This window comes from Pipistrellus kuhlii, unplaced genomic scaffold, assembly GCF_014108245.1.
Source record: "Pipistrellus kuhlii isolate mPipKuh1 unplaced genomic scaffold, mPipKuh1.p scaffold_m20_p_1, whole genome shotgun sequence".
NCBI lineage: Eukaryota > Metazoa > Chordata > Mammalia > Chiroptera > Vespertilionidae > Pipistrellus > Pipistrellus kuhlii.
Genome location: NW_023425404.1, coordinates 167,786,227 through 167,806,005, shown reverse-complemented (window position 1 = coordinate 167,806,005; position 19,779 = coordinate 167,786,227). Strand labels below are relative to the sequence as shown.

The 19,779-nt window shown below is 40.5% G+C and overlaps 1 protein-coding gene and 1 non-coding gene across 2 annotated transcripts; both read left to right on the top strand.

Annotated features, from left to right (window-relative positions):
• The first annotated feature begins 233 nt into the window (after window positions 1–233).
• On the top strand, window positions 234–19,215 carry PAICS (phosphoribosylaminoimidazole carboxylase and phosphoribosylaminoimidazolesuccinocarboxamide synthase). Its single transcript, XM_036415657.2, has 9 exons — window positions 234–434; window positions 4,842–5,039; window positions 10,956–11,134; window positions 12,145–12,324; window positions 12,427–12,540; window positions 13,547–13,630; window positions 15,179–15,359; window positions 16,492–16,650; window positions 18,387–19,215. Exons 1-9 carry the CDS (start codon window positions 419–421, stop codon window positions 18,551–18,553), a joined length of 1,278 nt encoding a protein of 425 aa, XP_036271550.1. The 5' UTR covers window positions 234–418; the 3' UTR covers window positions 18,554–19,215.
• Window positions 6,128–6,262, top strand: LOC118710412. Its single transcript, XR_004985405.1, has one exon. It is a non-coding gene; the product is annotated as a small nucleolar RNA SNORA5 (small nucleolar RNA).
• Window positions 19,216–19,779: the final 564 nt, after the last annotated feature.

Genomic DNA, 19,779 nt, shown 5'->3' with positions numbered 1-19,779 from the left:
CCGCCGTCACCACTTGGTACACTCCAGCCTCTGAACCGCTCTCGCAGCCGAGAAGGGAGCCGCATCCGCGAGCCCTGGGGAGCGGGGAGGGGCCGCCTTTACGCGCCACTTTCCGCCTCAGGTGGCACCGCGCCGGCGCGGGGCCCGAAGGGGGCGAGGCGGGGGCGGGCGGGGGCGGGGGGCGTCGCTGCGCCTGCGCCTGCGCGGCGGGAATCCTCGCGGAGCGGTGAGCGCTGGCTCCCGGAGTCCCAGTCCGCCCGGGGGGCAGAGGCAGCCGGGGTTCCGGGCAGTGTCCGTGGGCCGCGCCTCCCTTCCTCCCTCACTCGCCCCGTGAGCCTCTCTGTCCACTCCTCCTCCTCCTTCCCCGAGTCCCGCGTCTCTGCCCAGCGCGGCCGCTGCTCGCAGCCCAGCCGGGATCATGGCGACAGCCGAGGGTGAGTAACGGGCCTCGGCCGCCTGGTCTGGGCGCGGACACGTGCGCGCCCGGCGGCCCTGACCCCAGCCTCCCGCTGGCGGAGCCCGAGCGCCCTGTACCCGCCCCCCCCCCCCCTCCGGCCGGCGTGGGGCGCACACGTGGCCCGGGCGCCGCCGCGCGGGGCGGTGTATTTAGTAAATAGAGCGCCCCCGGGCCTCCCCGAACTCTCAGAGTCCTCCCGGACTGCCGCTGGGATTGGGGGTTTGGGGAGGAAGACAGTGAAGGAAAGGGATGATTAGAACGAGAAACGGCCAGCGAGTGGAGAGGTGCCTGGAAATCAATTTTGCAATCAATACGTTGCTGAAAAAACAAACACAGGAACATCTTGTGTTGACTCTTCCAATAGGTGACTCTTCTTGTTAGGTCAATAATGACGACCTAGTTCAGAAAGTTAATCATTGAACCTGCTGGAAAAAAATTGCTATTTTTCTGTCCAGATTTTGAGTGTTTTTTTTTTTTTGTTTTTTTTTAAAGGGTCTTGTGATGCCCTGATGGCTTTGGAGAGCTCTGAAGCCAGCAGGCAAAAAGTTTCCTTTCTTCACCTTTGCATTGATCATATTTACATCATCAGTTTGCTCACACATCCAATTTCTAAATTTATGGTGAACCCAAATCCTTGTATTGTACATTCTCTTCCACACAGAAAAATTGAAATTTAGGTTAAGAATTTTTAGACTAAACAAAAAAGGTTCAGATGATAATAACTCCGTGAATCAAGGTACTAGATCAGAATTTTCCTACCTTGTCTCTAAACTGGTAGAATCTCAAAAATCTTGACTCTCACTTCCTTCCACCTTGCATATTCATGGCAAGTTAATCAATCCTGCCAAAATGTCACTTATGGTTTCTAAAAGGGACTTCCTTGCTCAAAAATGTTCAGTGCAATCCAAGAGCGATTAAAACCCAGTGTGAAATACCCTTTCATTCACATCGGGCGTGCTGCTTCCTTCCCACCTCTTCAAGCTTAACTTTGATTTTTTACCATTGTGATCCTAGGCCTACATTCCAGTAAGGTTAATTCACCCAAGTTCACTGCTCTCTGTTTATTTAGGCTGTATCTTCCAGAACAGGTCTGTCTAGTGAAACCTTATGTAACTTTCTTTACTAGTTGCCATGTTTTAAAAAGTAAAAAGAAACCAGTGGAGTGAATTTTAATGTATTTTATTTAGTCCAATATACCCAAAGTAGTATTTCAATATATAAAGCAATATTAAAATCGTGAGATTTTGCATCCTTTTAAAAAATATATATATTTTGCCAGGACCGGTTTGGCTCAATGGATAGAGCGTCGGCTTGGGGACTGAAGGGTCCCGGGTTCGATTCCGGTCAAGGGCATGTACCTTGGTTGCGGGCATATCCCCAGTAGGGGGTGTGCAAGAGGCAGCTGATCAATGACTCTCTCTCATTGATGTTCCTAACTCTCTATCTCTCTCCCTTCCTCTCTGTATAAAATCAATAAAAAATACATTTTAAATAAATAAATAAATATATATATATATATATATTTTATTGATTATTCACAGAGAGGAAGAGAGAGGGACAGAGAGTTAGAAACATTGATGAGAGAGAAACATCGATCAGCTGCCTCCTGCACACCCCCTACTGGGAATGTGCCTGCAACCAGGGTACTTGCCCTTGACCGGAATCGAACCTGGGACCCTTCAGTCCACAGGCCGATGCTCTATCCACTGAGCCAAACCTGTTTCGGCTTGCATCCTTTTTTTTTTTATATTGAAATCCATTGTGTATTTTTATACTTGATTTACATCTCAGTTCTGAGTAGCCACATTTCAAGTATTTCATAGCCACATGTGGCTAGTGTCTACCTTATCGGTCATCAGACTCCTAGGTATTCTTACTGCTTCTCTGTGCAAGTTCTATACTTTGCAAGACTTACCGGTAAGTTTCATGAAGTAGTCTCAATCCTCATTAGTCTTTTCTGAATACATCCACTAATTTGTAGCATGTTCCCCATGATTAAGATATTTCTACCCATAATTGAAATTCCTACCCTATTTAATGACTAGGTTAAAAAGTATTGATTCAACTGAATTGAGGAGGGGCAGTAGGTACAAACTTTGTTTTGCCTTTTATCTAACCTAGGCAGCATCTTGACTTTTTCTTGTCTCTGTTATCTCCTAAAGTGAATCAATTGTTCTTAAAATTTTTACCTTTCAGCCCACCTGGCGTGGCTCAGTGGTTGAGCATTGACCTACAAACCAGGAGGTCACACTTCGGTTCCCCATCGGGGGCACATGCCTGGGTTGCTTGCTCTATCCTCAGTGTGGGGCAGGCAGGAGGCAGCCCCTGTCAGTGATTCTCTCTCACCATCGATGTTTCTCTCTTCCTCCTCTTCTTTCCACTCTGAAATCAATAAAAATATATTAAAATTTTTTTTTTTTACTGTTTAAATATCTCGAGTCTTTTTCCTAGACCAGGACGTTTCTTGCTTGTATTGCTGCAACAATATACTCACTATTCTCTCCCTCTCTCTCCCCTTCTTCATTTTATTTTTCATACAGCAGCCATAATATTCTTTCTAGAGAAAGGGAGTTACATTTTATTATGCTCAGGCCCAGAGAAAAATGTGTCTTTCAAATTCTGGGGCCCCTAACATGGAGGAAACCTTTTCTATTTATACTTTTTCTAGCTTTTTTGTCTCCCAATTTGGAATGAGACTTCCCAGCCTTTTGGAGAAAGAAGGCCTATGTGCTGGGAAGGGGCCATGAGACGGTATCTCAAGGCCTGGCCTGGTGTCAGCACTGACAACTCCGATTGGGCAAAGTTTATGGCCTCTCTGGAATGGGAGTAATCTTATTTTTCTTATTATTTAAGCAAGCAAGAGTTTACAGAAGCCAAAATAGCAGGGTTAAAGTTTCAAACAGCAGTTTTTATATGAGATGGATGCTTCAGAAGGGCCTTTTAACCCTTGTCCATGAATCAGTACATTATGATAGGAGATGGGGATTCATGCTCTAAATTAGGTCCCCTGCAGCAGTACGCCTCTTTAGTTAAACTAAACCGTAATTGCTTTGTTCAGTGGTTCCCTCCACTAGCTGCAGTTGGCCTATTTCCCCAATTCCTGTGGAGGGCTTATCTCCTGCCATTTGTTTCTGCCCTTAGCTGCCACCTCCCTCCCTGCCCTGCAGCAATGTACACACAAAGTGCTCCAGACGTCTGGCTCTGGCGTTCTGCATTCATCCTTTCACCACATAGTCTTCCTTTCACCACCACTTTCCTCTTCTGGTTAAATTTTGATCATTCCTCAGATCTCAGCCTAAATCCTCACGTTGTTCTCTGAGGTCTAGACTAGGTTAGGTGGCTCCGGATTCAGCTTCCCTTAGGTCACTTGACAGCATGAACTTCTAGTATATCTCTACTACCTGGCACATGGACATTAAAAAATGCTGATACTGAGAAAGTGATTTCTCCCCTTGGAAATCTTAAGTCCTTGAATTTCTGTTATCTCTGATCGTCATCTAGGTCTTGCAACCTGAATCAACATTGGGTTCTCTTTGTTAGTTTCATGGTTGTTAATCCTCACCAGAAGATATTTTTTCCATTGGCTTTTAAACTTATTGGAAGGGAGAGGGAGAGACGGAAACTTTGATGAGCGGGGGATCGAGCCTGCAACAGGTGCATGCCCTTGACCGGAATCAAACTGGGACCTTTCAGTTTGCAGGCCAGCAGTCTGCCCACTGAGCCAAACTGGCTAGGGCAAAATTGGGTTCTCTTGTCTTACTTTCTCAAAGTTTTCTGCAACTGTTAAGAGAAAGGGTTAATTAAGGGTGGGAGATTGAGAAGCAGGATTGAAAAAAAGAGAAAGGTGCTTCCAAGTGGGCTGTTGGTGGAGGTGCCTTCCCTTGCACATTAACTTGAAATCGGGAACCAATTTGGCTGAACTTGCTTATCTCGCCTGCCATGGAAAGCAGAAGTCAGGAAAAATAAAGCATTCCCTCTTCCCCAACCCTGGGCCCTGCAAGCTAGGTTAGTTAGTGTATATATATATATGCAAATACTAGTATGTTTACATTAATTTTAATGAATCTTAATTCTACTTCAGTTCTGCTCTGAGAGTCAGGTTGATAGTGGAAAGACTACAGAATTTGATAGAAGATTCAGAATTTTGTCTGGCTCTGTCATTTCCTAATTTGTGACCTTTACCTTTTAATACTTGTTTCCTAATCTCTATAATTATTTACATAATAATTGACAAAATTGTGTGAGTCAAATATGATGATACTTGTGGAAATACTTTAGAGTATATGCAGATAAGTTTATTATTGTTCATTTTTTCATCATGCTAAGTAGTCTTTACTCTTTAGCAAAATTCTTCCTGAAATATGTTTCCATTCTATTTCCACAGTACTGAACATTGGTAAAAAGCTCTATGAGGGTAAAACAAAAGAAGTCTATGAATTGTTAGACAGTCCAGGAAAAGTGCTCCTGCAGTCCAAGGACCAGATTACAGCAGGAAATGCAGCCAGAAAGAATCACCTGGAAGGAAAAGCTGCAATCTCAAATAAAATTACTAGCTGTATTTTTCAGTTGTTACAGGAAGCAGGTAAGTGGCTCTCCCACTAGCCTCCTCCTCCATGTTCTCTCTCACATACACATACTGGTCCTTTTCAGGGAGAAATGACACATTGTATTAACAACATGTTGATAACTAGTTATATAGTTTTTTAGTTATGATAGGAAGCAGGTAAGTGGCTTCCCCCACAACTTCCCTTCATCGGGGAGGTATACACACAGCACACTCTAATCTCTTTCATGAGTAGGTGACACTATTTGTATTAACATTTTGTTTGGAGATGCCTCACAAGTAAGCTTAGTAAAATCAAACCAGGATCTCGGATTTCACTGAAACATCTTTCTTGGTTTGGAATTAGTAAGTAGTAGTAGTATTTAGTTAAGAAGAATCTTCCCTGCAACTTCTAAGACACCTTCCTAAGAGAGACTTACCTATGAAGGACCTTAAGGAATGTGCCTATGAAGGAAGCAAATTCTGGTGTTAGGCAGCTCTAATTGATGAGTTGAAATTTAGTCCCTGTAATTCTGTGTTCCATCCTTGGAGATAATACAGAATTTAAAATTTCTCTTCCACTTGAAAGTTCTGAAAAGTGTTTGAAGACTAACCACATTTCATCCTGCTATTCCCCCCAAGTGAGAGATTTGGACTAGATCAAAGATCTTCAGGATTATCACCTTCTCCAAAACTGAAGGTTTTCTGATAGAGAAGTCTATTAGAAAGATAAAAACAAGATCAGAACATCCTGTGAAGTGAAGGAAGGAGAATTAGGATAATGTATTTTTCTGCAGGGAGTCACTCAACAGCTGATTGTTCTGTAGTGTATGAAATTTTAACCTGTAAAAGATTTGCATTCTTTCCCTTTAGAGTCTCATTGTCTTAGATTATTTAACCTTTGAAGCCTTGGTTCCTTACTATAAAATAAAAGCTTTGTTCTTTATCTCAGTTATAATTTTATAATTTAATAACTTTGTTTCCTTTTATTTGTACTTATCCCAGTTTCCCTTTCATTACTAATGCTTCCAGTAAGCATTAGTCTTTCTTAAATCAAAAGGGGAATATAATATGTTTGTTGCCAGTCAAGGTAAACATGCCTGCCTTATACAAAATAATGTAATTTATGCAGCCTTGTCAAATTCCGTGCCTGCCCCACCCATGACAAGCACTGGCCCAGAAGGCTGCCACAGAAACACTGTGGCTCATGGGCCCTGATCCCCTCTCCTGGGCTTCAGGGATAAATTTGGCTACAGACATCAAGGAAAACAAAAAACAAAATATGCAATTTAAGTTAAATACATCTGTTAGAAAAATAAGTAAATAAATAAATAAATACATGTCAGTACAGAATGGGTTCTAGATAGTTTTGTCTCTGTCTGAAGTACCATTTCACTGTTTGTTAATATTCACCCAAGGATACTTTTTCCACTGATTTTTAGAGAGGAAGGGAGGGGAAGAAAGAAACATGGATGTAGAAGAGACGCATCTATTGGCTGCTTCCCGCATGCACTCCAACCAGTGCTGGGGATCAAGCCTGCAACCCAGGCATGCACCCCTGCCTGGGAGTCAAACCCAAGTTATTTAACACTGTAAATTGTTAATATTATAAGTTAGTTTCTATGTATCCCCACAGTAATTGCACATAGCTGTGGGAATGTGTGTATTGGTAACTAGTAACCCTAACTAGTACATGCTCTTTAAAGTAATGGAAGGTAAGTACAACCCAAAATTTTATTTGCTTACTTAGTAAGGCACTATCTGTATGTACACTTAATAGGGTTTAAGAACAAGTGAATTAGAGTGATCCAAGTTGTTTAGGGTTCTCCTAGTTCGACTTTGGAAGTCTTGCATCTCATGTAAGTAGGAAAGTTGGTTACCTTAAATGAAGTACTCTTTTTTTTCTTTTCTTTTTTAATATATTTTACTGATTTTTTACAGAGAGGAAGAGACAGGGATAGAAAGTTAGAAACATCGATGAGAGAGAATCATCAATAGGCTGCCTCTTGCACCCCCCTACTGGGGATATGCCTGCAACCAAGGTATCATACATGTCCTTGACCGGAATCGAACCCAGGACCCTTCAGTCCGCAGAGCGACACTCTACCACTGAGCCAAACCGGTTTCGGCAAATGAAGTACTCTTAACAATTCTCTTTAAACTATTGTGTTTGACACATTTAACATAACTGAAACTTACCGTATTTTTCGGACCATAAGACGCACCGGCCCATAAGATGCACCAGTTTTTAGAGAAGGGAAATGAAGAAAAAAAGATTCTGAAACAAATAGTGTCCTAAAATATTTTATGTGCATTAAAACCCAATATCACAGTCATAAACACATGTAGTCAACCCTGTAAAGTAAACAGCAGCATTTAGAACCATTTTAGAGCCAGGCAAGCACACAGAGACCACACAGAGCCGGGCAAGTAAAAAAACTTTTTTTTTAAAGTATATGTGTAGGCTATATTTGGACCATAAGACGCAGGGACTTTTTCCCCCCACTTCTGGGGGAAAAAAGGTGTGTCTTATGGTCCGAAAAATACGGTACTGGTTCACAGGAAATGTTGAAAGGTATTTTCCAAGCTTTATATGTTGTAAAATTAAAGAAAACCCAGGTTTTTTAAAATTCTTGAATAAATTGGTTTTTGGACAGATTAAGAGTTCTGTTAAACTTTATGTAATTTTTATGTGCTAATCCTATGAGGTAATATGCAAATGACCGTTATGCCATGATGCATAACAGCTGATCAGCAGGAGGGCTGGGGCAGTGAGCTACAAGCCCAGTGGCCAGCTGAGGCAAGTGGCAGTGAGCTACAAGTGCATGAATTTGTGCACAGGGCCACCAGTAGTTGAATAAATGCTATGTATAAGTAATACTGTTTTTCCTTGGAAATTATATTACGTGCTGTACCTAAGTTACAAGATTTGTCCATTTGGTCTCAGTGTTTAAAAATCAAAATTTAACCTTTAAGTTTCAGCTCTTCCACTGAAATGCACTGAAATGACATTTCGGTGTGAGAGTAATGATATGATTAACAATCCTACAAACCACGGATGGGAAGCTGGGCAGCCTTCCCATGGATGGCCCCAGGAATATATGGGCTGTTTAGCTGTCATACATGGCCATTGTAATTCAGAGTATGAAGTAACATATTTACATTTTCTTAGTAATCTTGATGGCTTTGAATTTTGTAGACAACAGACAAATAGGGGAAGGTCTTTTTCTCATCGTTTAATGTAGGGGTGTCGAACTCAATCAGAGAAGGGGCCAAAATCTAAAATCCAGCCTAAATCGCAGGCCGAATGGTTTACTGAACAGTCATAAACTGTCATTGTGATGGAAACGCAGCAGAGTGCAGTGATGACAGCGCGGTGCGGGCCACATTGCAAGGCCTGGCGGGACGGATTTGGCCCGCGGGCCTTGTGTTTGACACGTGGTTTAATGGTTAGCATGTGTATTAAAAGGGATCATATCATTTAATTGGATCAGGTTTTTTAGAAGCTTTTTGTTTTTTGTTTTTTCCTGTACAGGTTATTACCATAAGTTGATTCTGTGCTTTTGATTCCCTTAGATGTGTTTATGTCGCAGAGTGGGGGGTGGGAGAAGTTTCTCCTGGTAAAAGTATCTTGTTTATGTTTAAGCAATAGATTTGGACGAATGAGCAAATATGGCTAATGATTAACAGGTCTGAAAAAAAAGAGCTCTTGAAGCCAGGCAGTGAGGCACATAGTAGTTAATCGCCTTGACTTAAGGATTGATGTCAATCACCTGTCCATGAGCCCAGTAATTTTCTGTTTATGCAGCATACCACAATTTATTTACCCCTTCCCATTGAATTTTACTGGTCAAATCCAGAGGAGATGCAGAGAAATTAGCGTAGGTTTTGAAACTGGACACTGCACTTCCAAGTCCAGGCACCATTACTCACTGGCAGCATACCCTAGAGTTACCACTTCATTTATTGAGTCTCTGCTGCTTTCCCTGTAAAATGTAAATTAATAATACCTACCTCAAAAATTTTATGTTTGGTTAAATAAGGTAAGGCATAAAACACTCAGAACAGTGCAGAGCTTTCATAAATGTAGATTCCTTTCATGTATGGATACATGCATATAATCAAAGATCTCCAATCCTTTCCTAAGAAAACTTTTGTTTTAGGATTAGATTGGCAATGGAGGTACTAGCATTGCAGCCTTGAGATGACGATTATTATATTAAGCCCATGTGGGTTCATTCATTTGCATTAATGCTCTGGTATTACTTTGTATTAGGATATAATGACACTTTGGGGACAGGTAGTATAGTATAGTATAGTATAGTATAGTATAGTATAGTATAGTATAGTATAGTAAGTGGGCAGCCCAGAGAGTTCAGTACAGTTTGGAAATCCTGCTATACCTACTACTAGCTGATGTAACTACTGTGCCTCAGTGTGTTTATCTGTTTTGTTGGATAATCATACTATCTACCTTATCAGGTGTTATTAGGGTTAAACAAAAAGAAAATAAATTAGCATTGCCTGACAAATTAGGTGTTGATACTTTTAAAAGTTACTTTGTGCTGAAACCCGTTTGGCTCAGTGGATAGAGCGCCGGTCTGTGGACTGAAGGGTCCCAGGTTTGATTCCGGTCAGGGGCATGTACATTGTTTGCGGGCACATCCCTGGTAGGGGGTGTGCAGGAGGCAGCTGGTCGGTGTTGCTCTCTCATCGATTTTCTAGCTCTCTATCCCTTTCCCTTCTTCTCTGTAAAAAAATGAATAAAATATATTAAAAAAAGAAAAAGTTACTTTGTGACAAAATATACATACATAAAATTTACCATTTAAGCCATGTTTAGATGTTACAGTTCTTGGCTACGCTATGCAACCATCACTACTATCTATTTCTATAACTGTCATTGTCCCAGACAGAAATCCTGACCCATTAAATAGTAGTTCTCTATTCCCCCTTCTCCCTAGCTTCTAATATCCTCTGTCTTAGATTAATCTATGAATTTGCCTATTTTAAGTACCTCATATATGTGGGATAAATTATATTCATTCTTTATTTCACTTAGCATGTTTTCAAGTTTAATGCATGTTGTAGCATGTTTTAGAATTTCATTCATTTTTATGATCGAATGTATATACTACATTTGTCTATACATTCATCTGTTGATGGACACTTGGGCTGTTTCTCCCTTTTAGCTATTAGTAATTACTAGTATGCTATTGTAAATATTGGTGTATGAGTACCTGTGTGAGTACCTGCTTTCAGTTCTTTTCAGTATAGCCTTTTGTAGAAGTGTTATTACATCACTATTATTAGTTTCTCGATAATAGTTTGAGTAAGAGAGAAGGGAAAGGACCAACTATTGATATTTTATTTGTTCTTGGCCAAATTGGCCATTATGTCCATGCTGCTACTTTTTTTTTGTTTTTGTTTTTGTTTGTTTGTTTAAGGATAATTTACTTCTAATATTAAGAGAAAAAAGCTACCCAAAATTTAAGATTATAGCTGATTGTGCTAAGTAGATCGATATTTTACAAGGCCTGTATAATAATGGATGATAGAACATGAGAATCCTGCAACCAAATCTAATGATTTAGTGCCACTTAGTTAAGTTATGTGCCTTGTGCAAAGTCAAGTACTTATTGGCAGATGTTCTCAATAAGTATTTCTTGAGTGAAAAAATTAATGAGTGATAAAGACACTGGAACTCAGATCTTCTGTTCCATTGTGACATGAAAATGAAATAGACCTGAGTATTTTGATAAGTAGTAGTAAGACATGTTAATTTTTCCTATTTTTACTTTTAAAAAAGTACATTTATTTTTGTTAGTGTCATTTAAGGGAAATGTAATTTGATAGGGTTTTGTTTTTTTGTAAGGATAGAGTTTTATTATGCCTCAGATCTACTTTCTAAAATACAATTTTAATGGTGTTTTTGTTTTTGTTATTCATATATAGGTATCAAAACTGCTTTCACCAGAAAATGCGGGGAAACCGCTTTCATTGCACCAAAGTGTGAAATGATTCCAATTGAATGGGTTTGTAGAAGAATAGCAACTGGTTCTTTTCTCAAAAGAAATCCTGGTGTCAAAGAAGGGTACAAGTTTTACCCTCCTAAAGTGGAGATGTTTTTTAAGGTATTTATGCATGTTTTACTATAACATAACTACAAACTTAAAATCAAGTCAAATATTTAAACATTAAATCGATGATGTTTCTCATTGATATTTTTATCTCTATCTCAAAAAAAATTAAAAAAACTTTTTGCATTACAGTTATCACTCCAGAAACATGTCAGTAATGTATACTTCCATTAGCAATCATAATTCAGCTTTGAAAAGGAAACACCTTTGAAAATCTATCTTACTTTCTACCAAAGCAACTAACAAAAATAATATTAGCAGTTAATAAGAAGAAAAGTAGCAATTCAAAAAAATTGTTAATGTACTCTTCAAGAGTTTGAAGTAAAGGCTACTATTAGGTGTCTTTTATATTCTAAGTAGAGGCCTGGTGCACAAAATTCATACAAGGGTTTCAGTATTCACTTTGTCAGTCTAATTAGCACATTAAATTTTTATTATTATAGATACAGAAAAACTATTATCAATGTCTCTTATAAGCAAGAACATACAATAAAGGAAGAAAGAGTCAGTGGTTATGAATTTGTATTGGTTTTCTTTATTGAAACTGCTTTTCTCTTCCCATACTTGTGTTTAGTTTCTAGAGATAGGCCAAATTCTTTCAATACTTTATAATTAGAATGTTACCCAAATACTTTAAGTTTTAAGGTAACTATTGAAAATATACCAACTGAATATATTTTCTGTGAATTAAAGAGTATTTTAAATAAAATTAAATCTTTAGAGGAAACGTTTTAGAGAAATATTTCTGAGGATTCATGCTCAACAAATAAAGGTCTTCAGATTATTATTAGAAAAGTTCAAACATCTTATATTTAACCTAGAGATCCATTGCACAAAAATTAGTTCAAGAGTAGGCCTTCCTTCCTCAACTGCTGGCACCAGCTTCCCTCCAGCACCCAGGACCCAACTTTGTCAGGAATGACGTTTGGAATGGCATCTGGTCTAATTAGCATATTATCCTTTTATTATTATAGATTAATTGTAACCCTGTACTTTATTTTCAGGATGATGCTAATAATGATCCACAGTGGTCTGAGGAACAACTCATTGCTGCAAAATTTTGCTTTGCTGGACTTGGTATAGGCCAGACTGAAGTGGATATCATGAATCACGCTACACAGGCTATTTTTGAAATATTGGAGAAATCCTGGTTGCCCCTGGACTGTACCCTGGTTGATATGAAGGTACAAATAAAATGGAGATTTGAAAGTAAAAAATTACAACTGAGAAATGTCTTTAGTAGTATGGTTTTGAAAAACTTTTCTTCGGTGATCTGCTGTTTCTAGATTGAATTTGGTGTTGATGTCACTACAAAAGAAATTGTTCTTGCTGATGTTATTGATAATGATTCCTGGAGACTCTGGCCATCAGGAGACCGAAGCCAACAGAAAGACAAACAGGTAAGTGATATTTCAGGGTGGTTGTTATTTTTTATTCATTGCAAGATCAGGCTCCGGTAGAGGAGAAAGGAAAAGTGAAAGGAAAGAAAGGCAATTATTATTTACTAGCTGGGGGTGTCCCTCAACCCGGCCTGTACCCTCTCGTAATCTGGGACTGCTCAGGGGATGTCTGACTGCCAGTTTAGGCCTGATGCTGCAGTGATCCCTCTTGCAATCCAGGACCGCTGGCTCCTAACCGTTGGCCTGCCTCATACTCTCTAACTGCCTCTGCCTCAGCCCCCACCACCATGGCTTCATTGGGAAGGACATCCAGAATGACGTCTGGAAGGTTGTTTGGCTGTCCTGTCTAATTAGCATATTATGCTTTTATTATTATAGACTAATGTCCCGGTGCACGAAATTCATACACATTAAAAGGAAATTAATTAGAGGTAATATTTTAGTATTGATATTTGCCCTTTCTCTTTAATAGAAGTGTCAGAAATGAAAGAAAAGTAGTAAATGAATATGAAAATCTCCCTCCTGTCAGAATTTGGGACACTTCATGGGATCCAGAGTCAAGTCCCTGCCCACGCAAGGGTGTGCCTCGAAATCGCGAGACCCATACCCAGCTAGCCCCACCCCCGTCAAGCCTCTCCAGTCAGGGAGTGCAGCCTAAGGTCCCTTGGTGCCATTGCAGATCCTCCAGCCTGGCCCTGGGGTGGGGGGACTCAGCTTTAGGTCCCCTGGCCTGACCTCAGGTCCCCCAACCCCAGTGCGAGGTTCAACGACCATTTGTGTATTAGCTCTTTATTATATAGGATTATGATTTGAACCTTTGTTGTTCATTGCATTTTTAGTCTAATTCAGGAAATGAATTCATAAACATAGATACATTTTCAGATATAGCCTTTGCTAGGCAAACTTCATAATCTGTACCCAAAACTCAGAAACCAAAAATTGCAGATAACAAGAATATTACTAATTAGAATACTTGCAGCCTCAACATTCTGCCTGTATTTTCTAGTCATATCGTGACCTCAAGGAAGTAACTCCTGAAGGGCTCCAGATGGTAAAGAAAAATTTTGAGTGGGTTGCTGAAAGAGTACAGGTAAACCTTTTATTGTAAATCTACACTAGATTGCTTTTTTCTCTAAGAAATTCTTACTTCAAAGAGGAAAACAGCCTTGGCTGGTGTGGCTCAGTTGATTGAAATGTCATCCTGTGCATGGAAAGGTCTCGGGCTTCATTCCTGATGGGGGTGTGCTTGGGAGGCAACTGATTGATGTTTCTCTCATCTTGATATTTCTTTCTCTCCTGCCTCTCTTCCTCTTTTCCTCCTTCCCTTGCTCTTCCCCCCCCCCCCCCCCTTCATCCCTAAGATCAATTAAATAAAGTTTTTTTTTAAAGAGACAGTGCGGTGCTTTTCTTTTCCTGTTGATTTAAAATAACAGAGCATCTTTAGGAAATGCACCAGCTGAACTGTCCTCCTTAGCTGGATCCCTGGATCCCCTGCTATTTAAGCTTCCATTACACTTCTCCCAAATCCAATTGAAACCAAGAATCCTTGTTTCCTCCGGCCCCTGCAAGAGAAGTCTTGCATTTCTTACCAACCTACTCAGAGTTCCATTAGCCTGGGTTCCATGATCAGAGTTCAGAATTAGAGTTCCATGTGACATTAAAATGTCACATTAACAGTTATGGTATTGTGGTAACTGTGATGCCATGGGAATTGAATAGGCTGGGTGGCTATCCAATGGTCATAGCTATCTTTCAGATCATCATTTCTATGGGAATATGCATTTGGATTCCATGTGACTAATAAAAGATTTGTACAACCACCTCTTTATTTTGGCTGATTATGCCTTAAAACCTGCATTAAGCAGAATGTACTGCCCTAATGGGTTTGGCTCAGTGGATAGAGCATTGACCTATGGACTGAATGGGTCCCAGGTTTGATTCCGGCCAAGGGCACAAGCCTGGGTTGCAGGCTGGGTCCCCGGAAGGGGGCATGCAGGAAGCAGCTGATAAATGATTTTCTCTCATCATTGATATTTCTATCTCTTCCTCTTCCTTCCTCTTTGAAATCAATTTAAAAAAAAATTAAAAAACAACAATACCAATGTACTAAGAATCTTAGGATAAAAATTAGAAGTTGAATTTCTATCCCTTGCTTATTATAATAAACAGTTTAGTTAAAAAACAATACTCGCCCTAACCAGTTTAGCTCAGTGGATAGAGCCAGACTCAAGGGTCTCAGGTTTGATTCCAGTCAAGGGCATGTACTTTGTTTGTGGGCACATCCCCAGGAGATGTGCAGGAGGCAGCTGATCGATGTTTCTAATTCTCAGTCCCTCTCTTCCTCTCTGTAAAAACATCAATAAATTATATATATATATATATATATATATATATATATATATATATTTTAAATCATATTCTTTTGGTTTTAATTATGAAGAACTCTTTATAAAGTTTATTTTGAAAAATAAATTCTCACATTTTGTTCTGTTTATCTTAAATTTGGTTTATTAAAAAAGAAAATACTCTGTCCATATGTAATTTTAGTATGAACTGTAGCTCTGTAAATTAACTCATTCCAATATTTATCCATTTTTGTCTTTATCTCCTTTTACATATGCATGGTTTTCTCTTCCAGTTGCTTCTGAAATCAGAAAGTCAGTGCAGGGTCGTAGTATTAATGGGCTCAACTTCTGATCTTGGTCACTGTGAAAAAATCAAGAAGGCTTGTGGAGATTTTGGCATTCCGTGTGAACTTCGGGTAACCTCTGCCCATAAAGGCCCAGATGAAACGCTGAGGATTAAGGCTGAGTACGAAGGTAAACATCCGATAACGAGCATTTCAGGACGTTCTCCAGATTTTGCCAGAGAATTTTATGTTTAGGCTAGTAATGCTTATAAAAGAGTGGATTAAAGAGAATGATTTGACAATTCAAGCAGGGAAGAAGATAAAGACTACAATTAGTCTTTTTTAAGAAAACATATATTTTATTGATTTTTCGGAGAGAGAGGAAGGGAGAGGGATAGAATAATAGAAATATCCATGATGAGAGAGGAACATCATTGATTGTCTGCCTCCTGCATACCCTCGGCAGGGAATTGAGTGTGCAACCTGGGCATGTGCTATGACTGGGAATTGAATCAGGGGCCTCTTGTTTCCTTACTCGACACTGAACCACTGAGCAACACAGGCCAGGCTGTCTTTACCTAGTAAGAAGCCCCTCAAACACTATTTCTTAAATGCTCCAACAGAAAATTATAGAAAACCTAACATTAAAGCAGCAGATCCTCTCAAGTATCTTTAATGACCAGGTTTTCCTTAGAGGCAAATGTGAAATTAAGTAGTAATTTCAAAACAGTATATAAAAGAAATCTTTTGATGAAATAGCAGTGAACTAAAATGTGATGGAGCCCTAGAGATACAACCCAATGTTTTTCAACTGAAAAAAAATGTTTATGAATATTCTTTTCAAAGGTCATTGCTTCAGGAGTTAAATCAAAGAATGAAATGTTTTAGGGATATGTTAGAAAATAGATTGAAGGGTTTTAAATATTTGAGTACTATACTTAAGTTCCTTTCATCTCTTTTAAACCTGAAGCTCTAGCCTCTGTTACTCTTTGGAAGGACAGGTGTTCTGGTGGTGGTGTTCTGTTTCCTTAATCTAAGCGGCAATAATAGAAGTGGCTTTGAGCCATTCCCTTTAAATGTTGGTACCTGCTCCTCTCCTTTAACCTATAAATCTCAAAATGGCCAAACCTATTCTTGCTACTTCACTGCTTGATGTATAAGTGGTAGAGTGAACGTTATATTTAGAATATATAAATATGTAATGTTGTATTTATGCTTTTGCTAGAAACTGATGAACTGAAGGAGTTAAGACACATGAGCTCTTATTTTCAACCTATCTTTAAATATCTTTTAGCATAATAATAAACTTGTGATTTCCCTAGGGGATGGCATTCCTACAGTCTTTGTGGCAGTGGCAGGCAGAAGCAATGGTTTAGGACCAGTGATGTCTGGTAACACTGCATACCCAGTTATCAGCTGTCCTCCCCTCACTGCAGACTGGGGCGCGCAGGATGTGTGGTCTTCTCTTCGACTACCCAGTGGTAAGATTCATTGAATTTTAAAAAATTCTTTATTAAAAAGTTTAAACATGCACAATAGTATAGAGAATCCTAATATATAAAAACCCAGAGTCTGTAACATGCAAAACAACCAAAGGCTCGGCCGACTGGAAGTCAGTGCTGGGTGGTGACCCACTTCAGGGTCTCCAATCCAGCACCGACTGCTGAGGGGCTGCAGATCAGGCCCAAAGAGAGGCCTGGACAGAGAAGTAGGGTCTGATTCGTAGACTCCATGGCAGCATTTTCCTTTCTCTTTCGCTCTGAGCGTGGTCAGCAGCCATGCCTCTCTCTAGGGTAGGGGTGTCGAACTCAATCAGAGAAGGGGCCAAAATCTAAAATCCAGCCTAAATCGCGGGCCGAATGGTTTACTGAACAGTCATAAACTGTCACTGTGATGGAAATGCAGCGGAGTGCAGTGATGACAGCGCAGTGCGGGCCACATTGCAAGGCCTGGCGGGACGGATTTGGCCCACGGGCCTTGTGTTTGACACATGTGCTCTAGGGCCTCCACTGGGGCTGCTGATCAGCCTCACCTCTCTAATCAGGCCCAGAGATGATATGCCCGGAGATGCTGACTGGCATAGAAACCAGCTAATCAGAACAAATTTGGATGAAGTGTGAAGTGTCGATGGCTGCCCAGGTCACGACCCATAGGTTGAGAACTGCTAGCAGGGTCACCTAGACCATCAGAAAACAGATATTTACATTACGATTCATAACAGTAGCAAAATTAGTTATGAAAATAATTTTATGGTTGGGGGTCACCACAACATGAGGAAATGTATTAAAGGGTTGTGGCATTAGAAAGGTTGAGAACCACTGAAGTACAGAAATACTTGAGATAACAATATTTTTTATTATCTACTAGAGGCCCAGTGCACAAAATTTATGCATGGGGGGGGGCGTGGCTCAGCCAAGCCTGCACCCTCTCCAATCTGGGAGCCCTCAGGGGATGTCCTATTGATGGCTTAAGCCCGAGCAGGCCTAAGCCACAATCTGGCCTCCCTCTGCAGGAGGTGACTGGGCTGGTTAGGGGAAGGCGCCGCCCCCATTACCCTGGTGCTGCTGCCATTCCCGGCTGCCATAGCCACCAAGGTGTTTTCATCAACACAGACTCCAGTCCCTTCACCACAAAAAAATGAGAATTTTAGGCATTTTCAAGATGTCTTTTTCATAGGATATGACATTTCTTTCTTTTTTTTTTAAATTTTTTTTCTAATCAGCGGTCAGAAAAGGTGTTTCCCTGCAGGACTGTGGGAATGCTGAGGCTGGCAGACCCTGCTGTCTGTCTGCAGTCAGTGGCACCTGGCAGCCAGGCCCTTCTGTCTGTCTGCAGGCTCCAGCACCTGGCAGCCAGGCCCTGCTGTCTGTCTGTGGGCCTGCACGCTGGCTTGCTTGCCCAGGCGCCAGGCAGCCAGGCCCTCCTCTCTGTGCCTGCCTCACCCTGCCCACCAGGCCACCAGCCTTGCTGTGATAGGAGGCTGTGGGCTGCGGAGACAGGACACAAGTGTCCATGCACTTCCTGGTGACCGGTCGTCTGTCTGGTCGTGACGGCCCTAAGCAATTATTAGTTTACATGTGGTTTTTTTTTTTTGTTCTTTTTTTTTTTAGTTTACATGGTTAACAGGACTTCTCTGAGTATAAAATAGTTTGCTTAAGTAGTATTTTCAGTGTTAATTGACAGCTCAATTTTCTGTCTTTCCTTTCTGAACCAATAGGTCTTGGCTGTTCAACCATACTTTCCCCAGAAGGATCAGCTCAGTTTGCTGCTCAGATACTTGGATTAAACAACCATTTGGTGTGGGCCAAACTGCGAGCAAATATATTGAATACCTGGATTTCCTTGAAGCAGGCTGACAAGAAAATACGAGAGGGCCATTTATAAGAAAAGAACATAATAGCATTTTTTTTTAGGAGAAAAACTATAATTTTCTAATTTAGCTGTAGAAAAAAGTCAATCAAGGTGAAAAGATTTTAAATCAGAGAAAACAAAACTTATTAGTGAATAATTGCTCCTCTAAATTCATGGATTAGTAGAATATATGTACATATTTAATAACATTTTAAAATTAACCTCTCCCACTATTTGGTTATTACGAGGTGGGTAACAATCAAATATATTTCTTAAATGCTAATCATGTTCTATTATAGAGCTCTGAATTTACTACTTATATCTCAACCCATGAGTTCTAAGAAGTTAAAATGATTTTAACTAAGAGCAACTGATAAAGAGCAATAAAGTTCTCGTCCTCAATTTGATCTTTACAGAATTCTGAGGATGTGGTTTTTTATTTGCAATCAGTATCTCAGAAAATGGTGTGTATCTTTAGCTATTGATAGACATGTTTTGTTTTATTTTATTTTATTTTATTTATTTATTTGTTCCTCAAGAAAAGTTGAGATTGGTGGGGAGGAGAGGGAAGACATAAAATAAGATGAAGAGGCAATGTGAAAGCCATAGAAAGGGGACTTTTCTGAGAAGTTCTGATGGGTGTCAGAGCAATTTGCCATGGAGAAAAAGTAGAACCACCTTGACCTTCTAAATGACTTAGTGAATCTTCCTTGGCTGCGGTGGGAATCTATGTGGATCATAACATTCTTTTAATTCTGATAATACATATTTTAGCCACACTAATAATCCCCATTGTACTATCATTTTCAGAAATTGGAATCTCCCAGGTGATAACCATAACTAGTTTCTTACCTATACTAATAAAAGAGTAATAGCAAATTGGTCACAGCGCCCTCACAATAACGACCATATAGCAGGCTGATTGGGGCAACCAGGCCGGCAGGAGGATTAGAAAGAGTCGGCCAGGCCAGCAGAGGCTAGGCTGGCAGGTGGGGGGAGGGGGCAGTTGGGTGCAACCAGGCTGGTGGGGGGAGCAGTAAGGGGCGACCAGGCCAGCAGAAAAGGGCAGTTGGAGTTGAACAGGCTAGCAGTGGGGGAGCACTAAGGGGCAACCAGGCTGGCGGGAGGGAGCAGTTAGGGGCAACCAGGCTGGCAAGCAGAGGTGGTTAGGGGTTATCAGGCTGGTGGGGGGAGGGGGGTAACTAGGGGAGATTAGGTAGGCAGGCAGGCAAGTGAGCAGTTAGGAGCCAGTGGTCCCA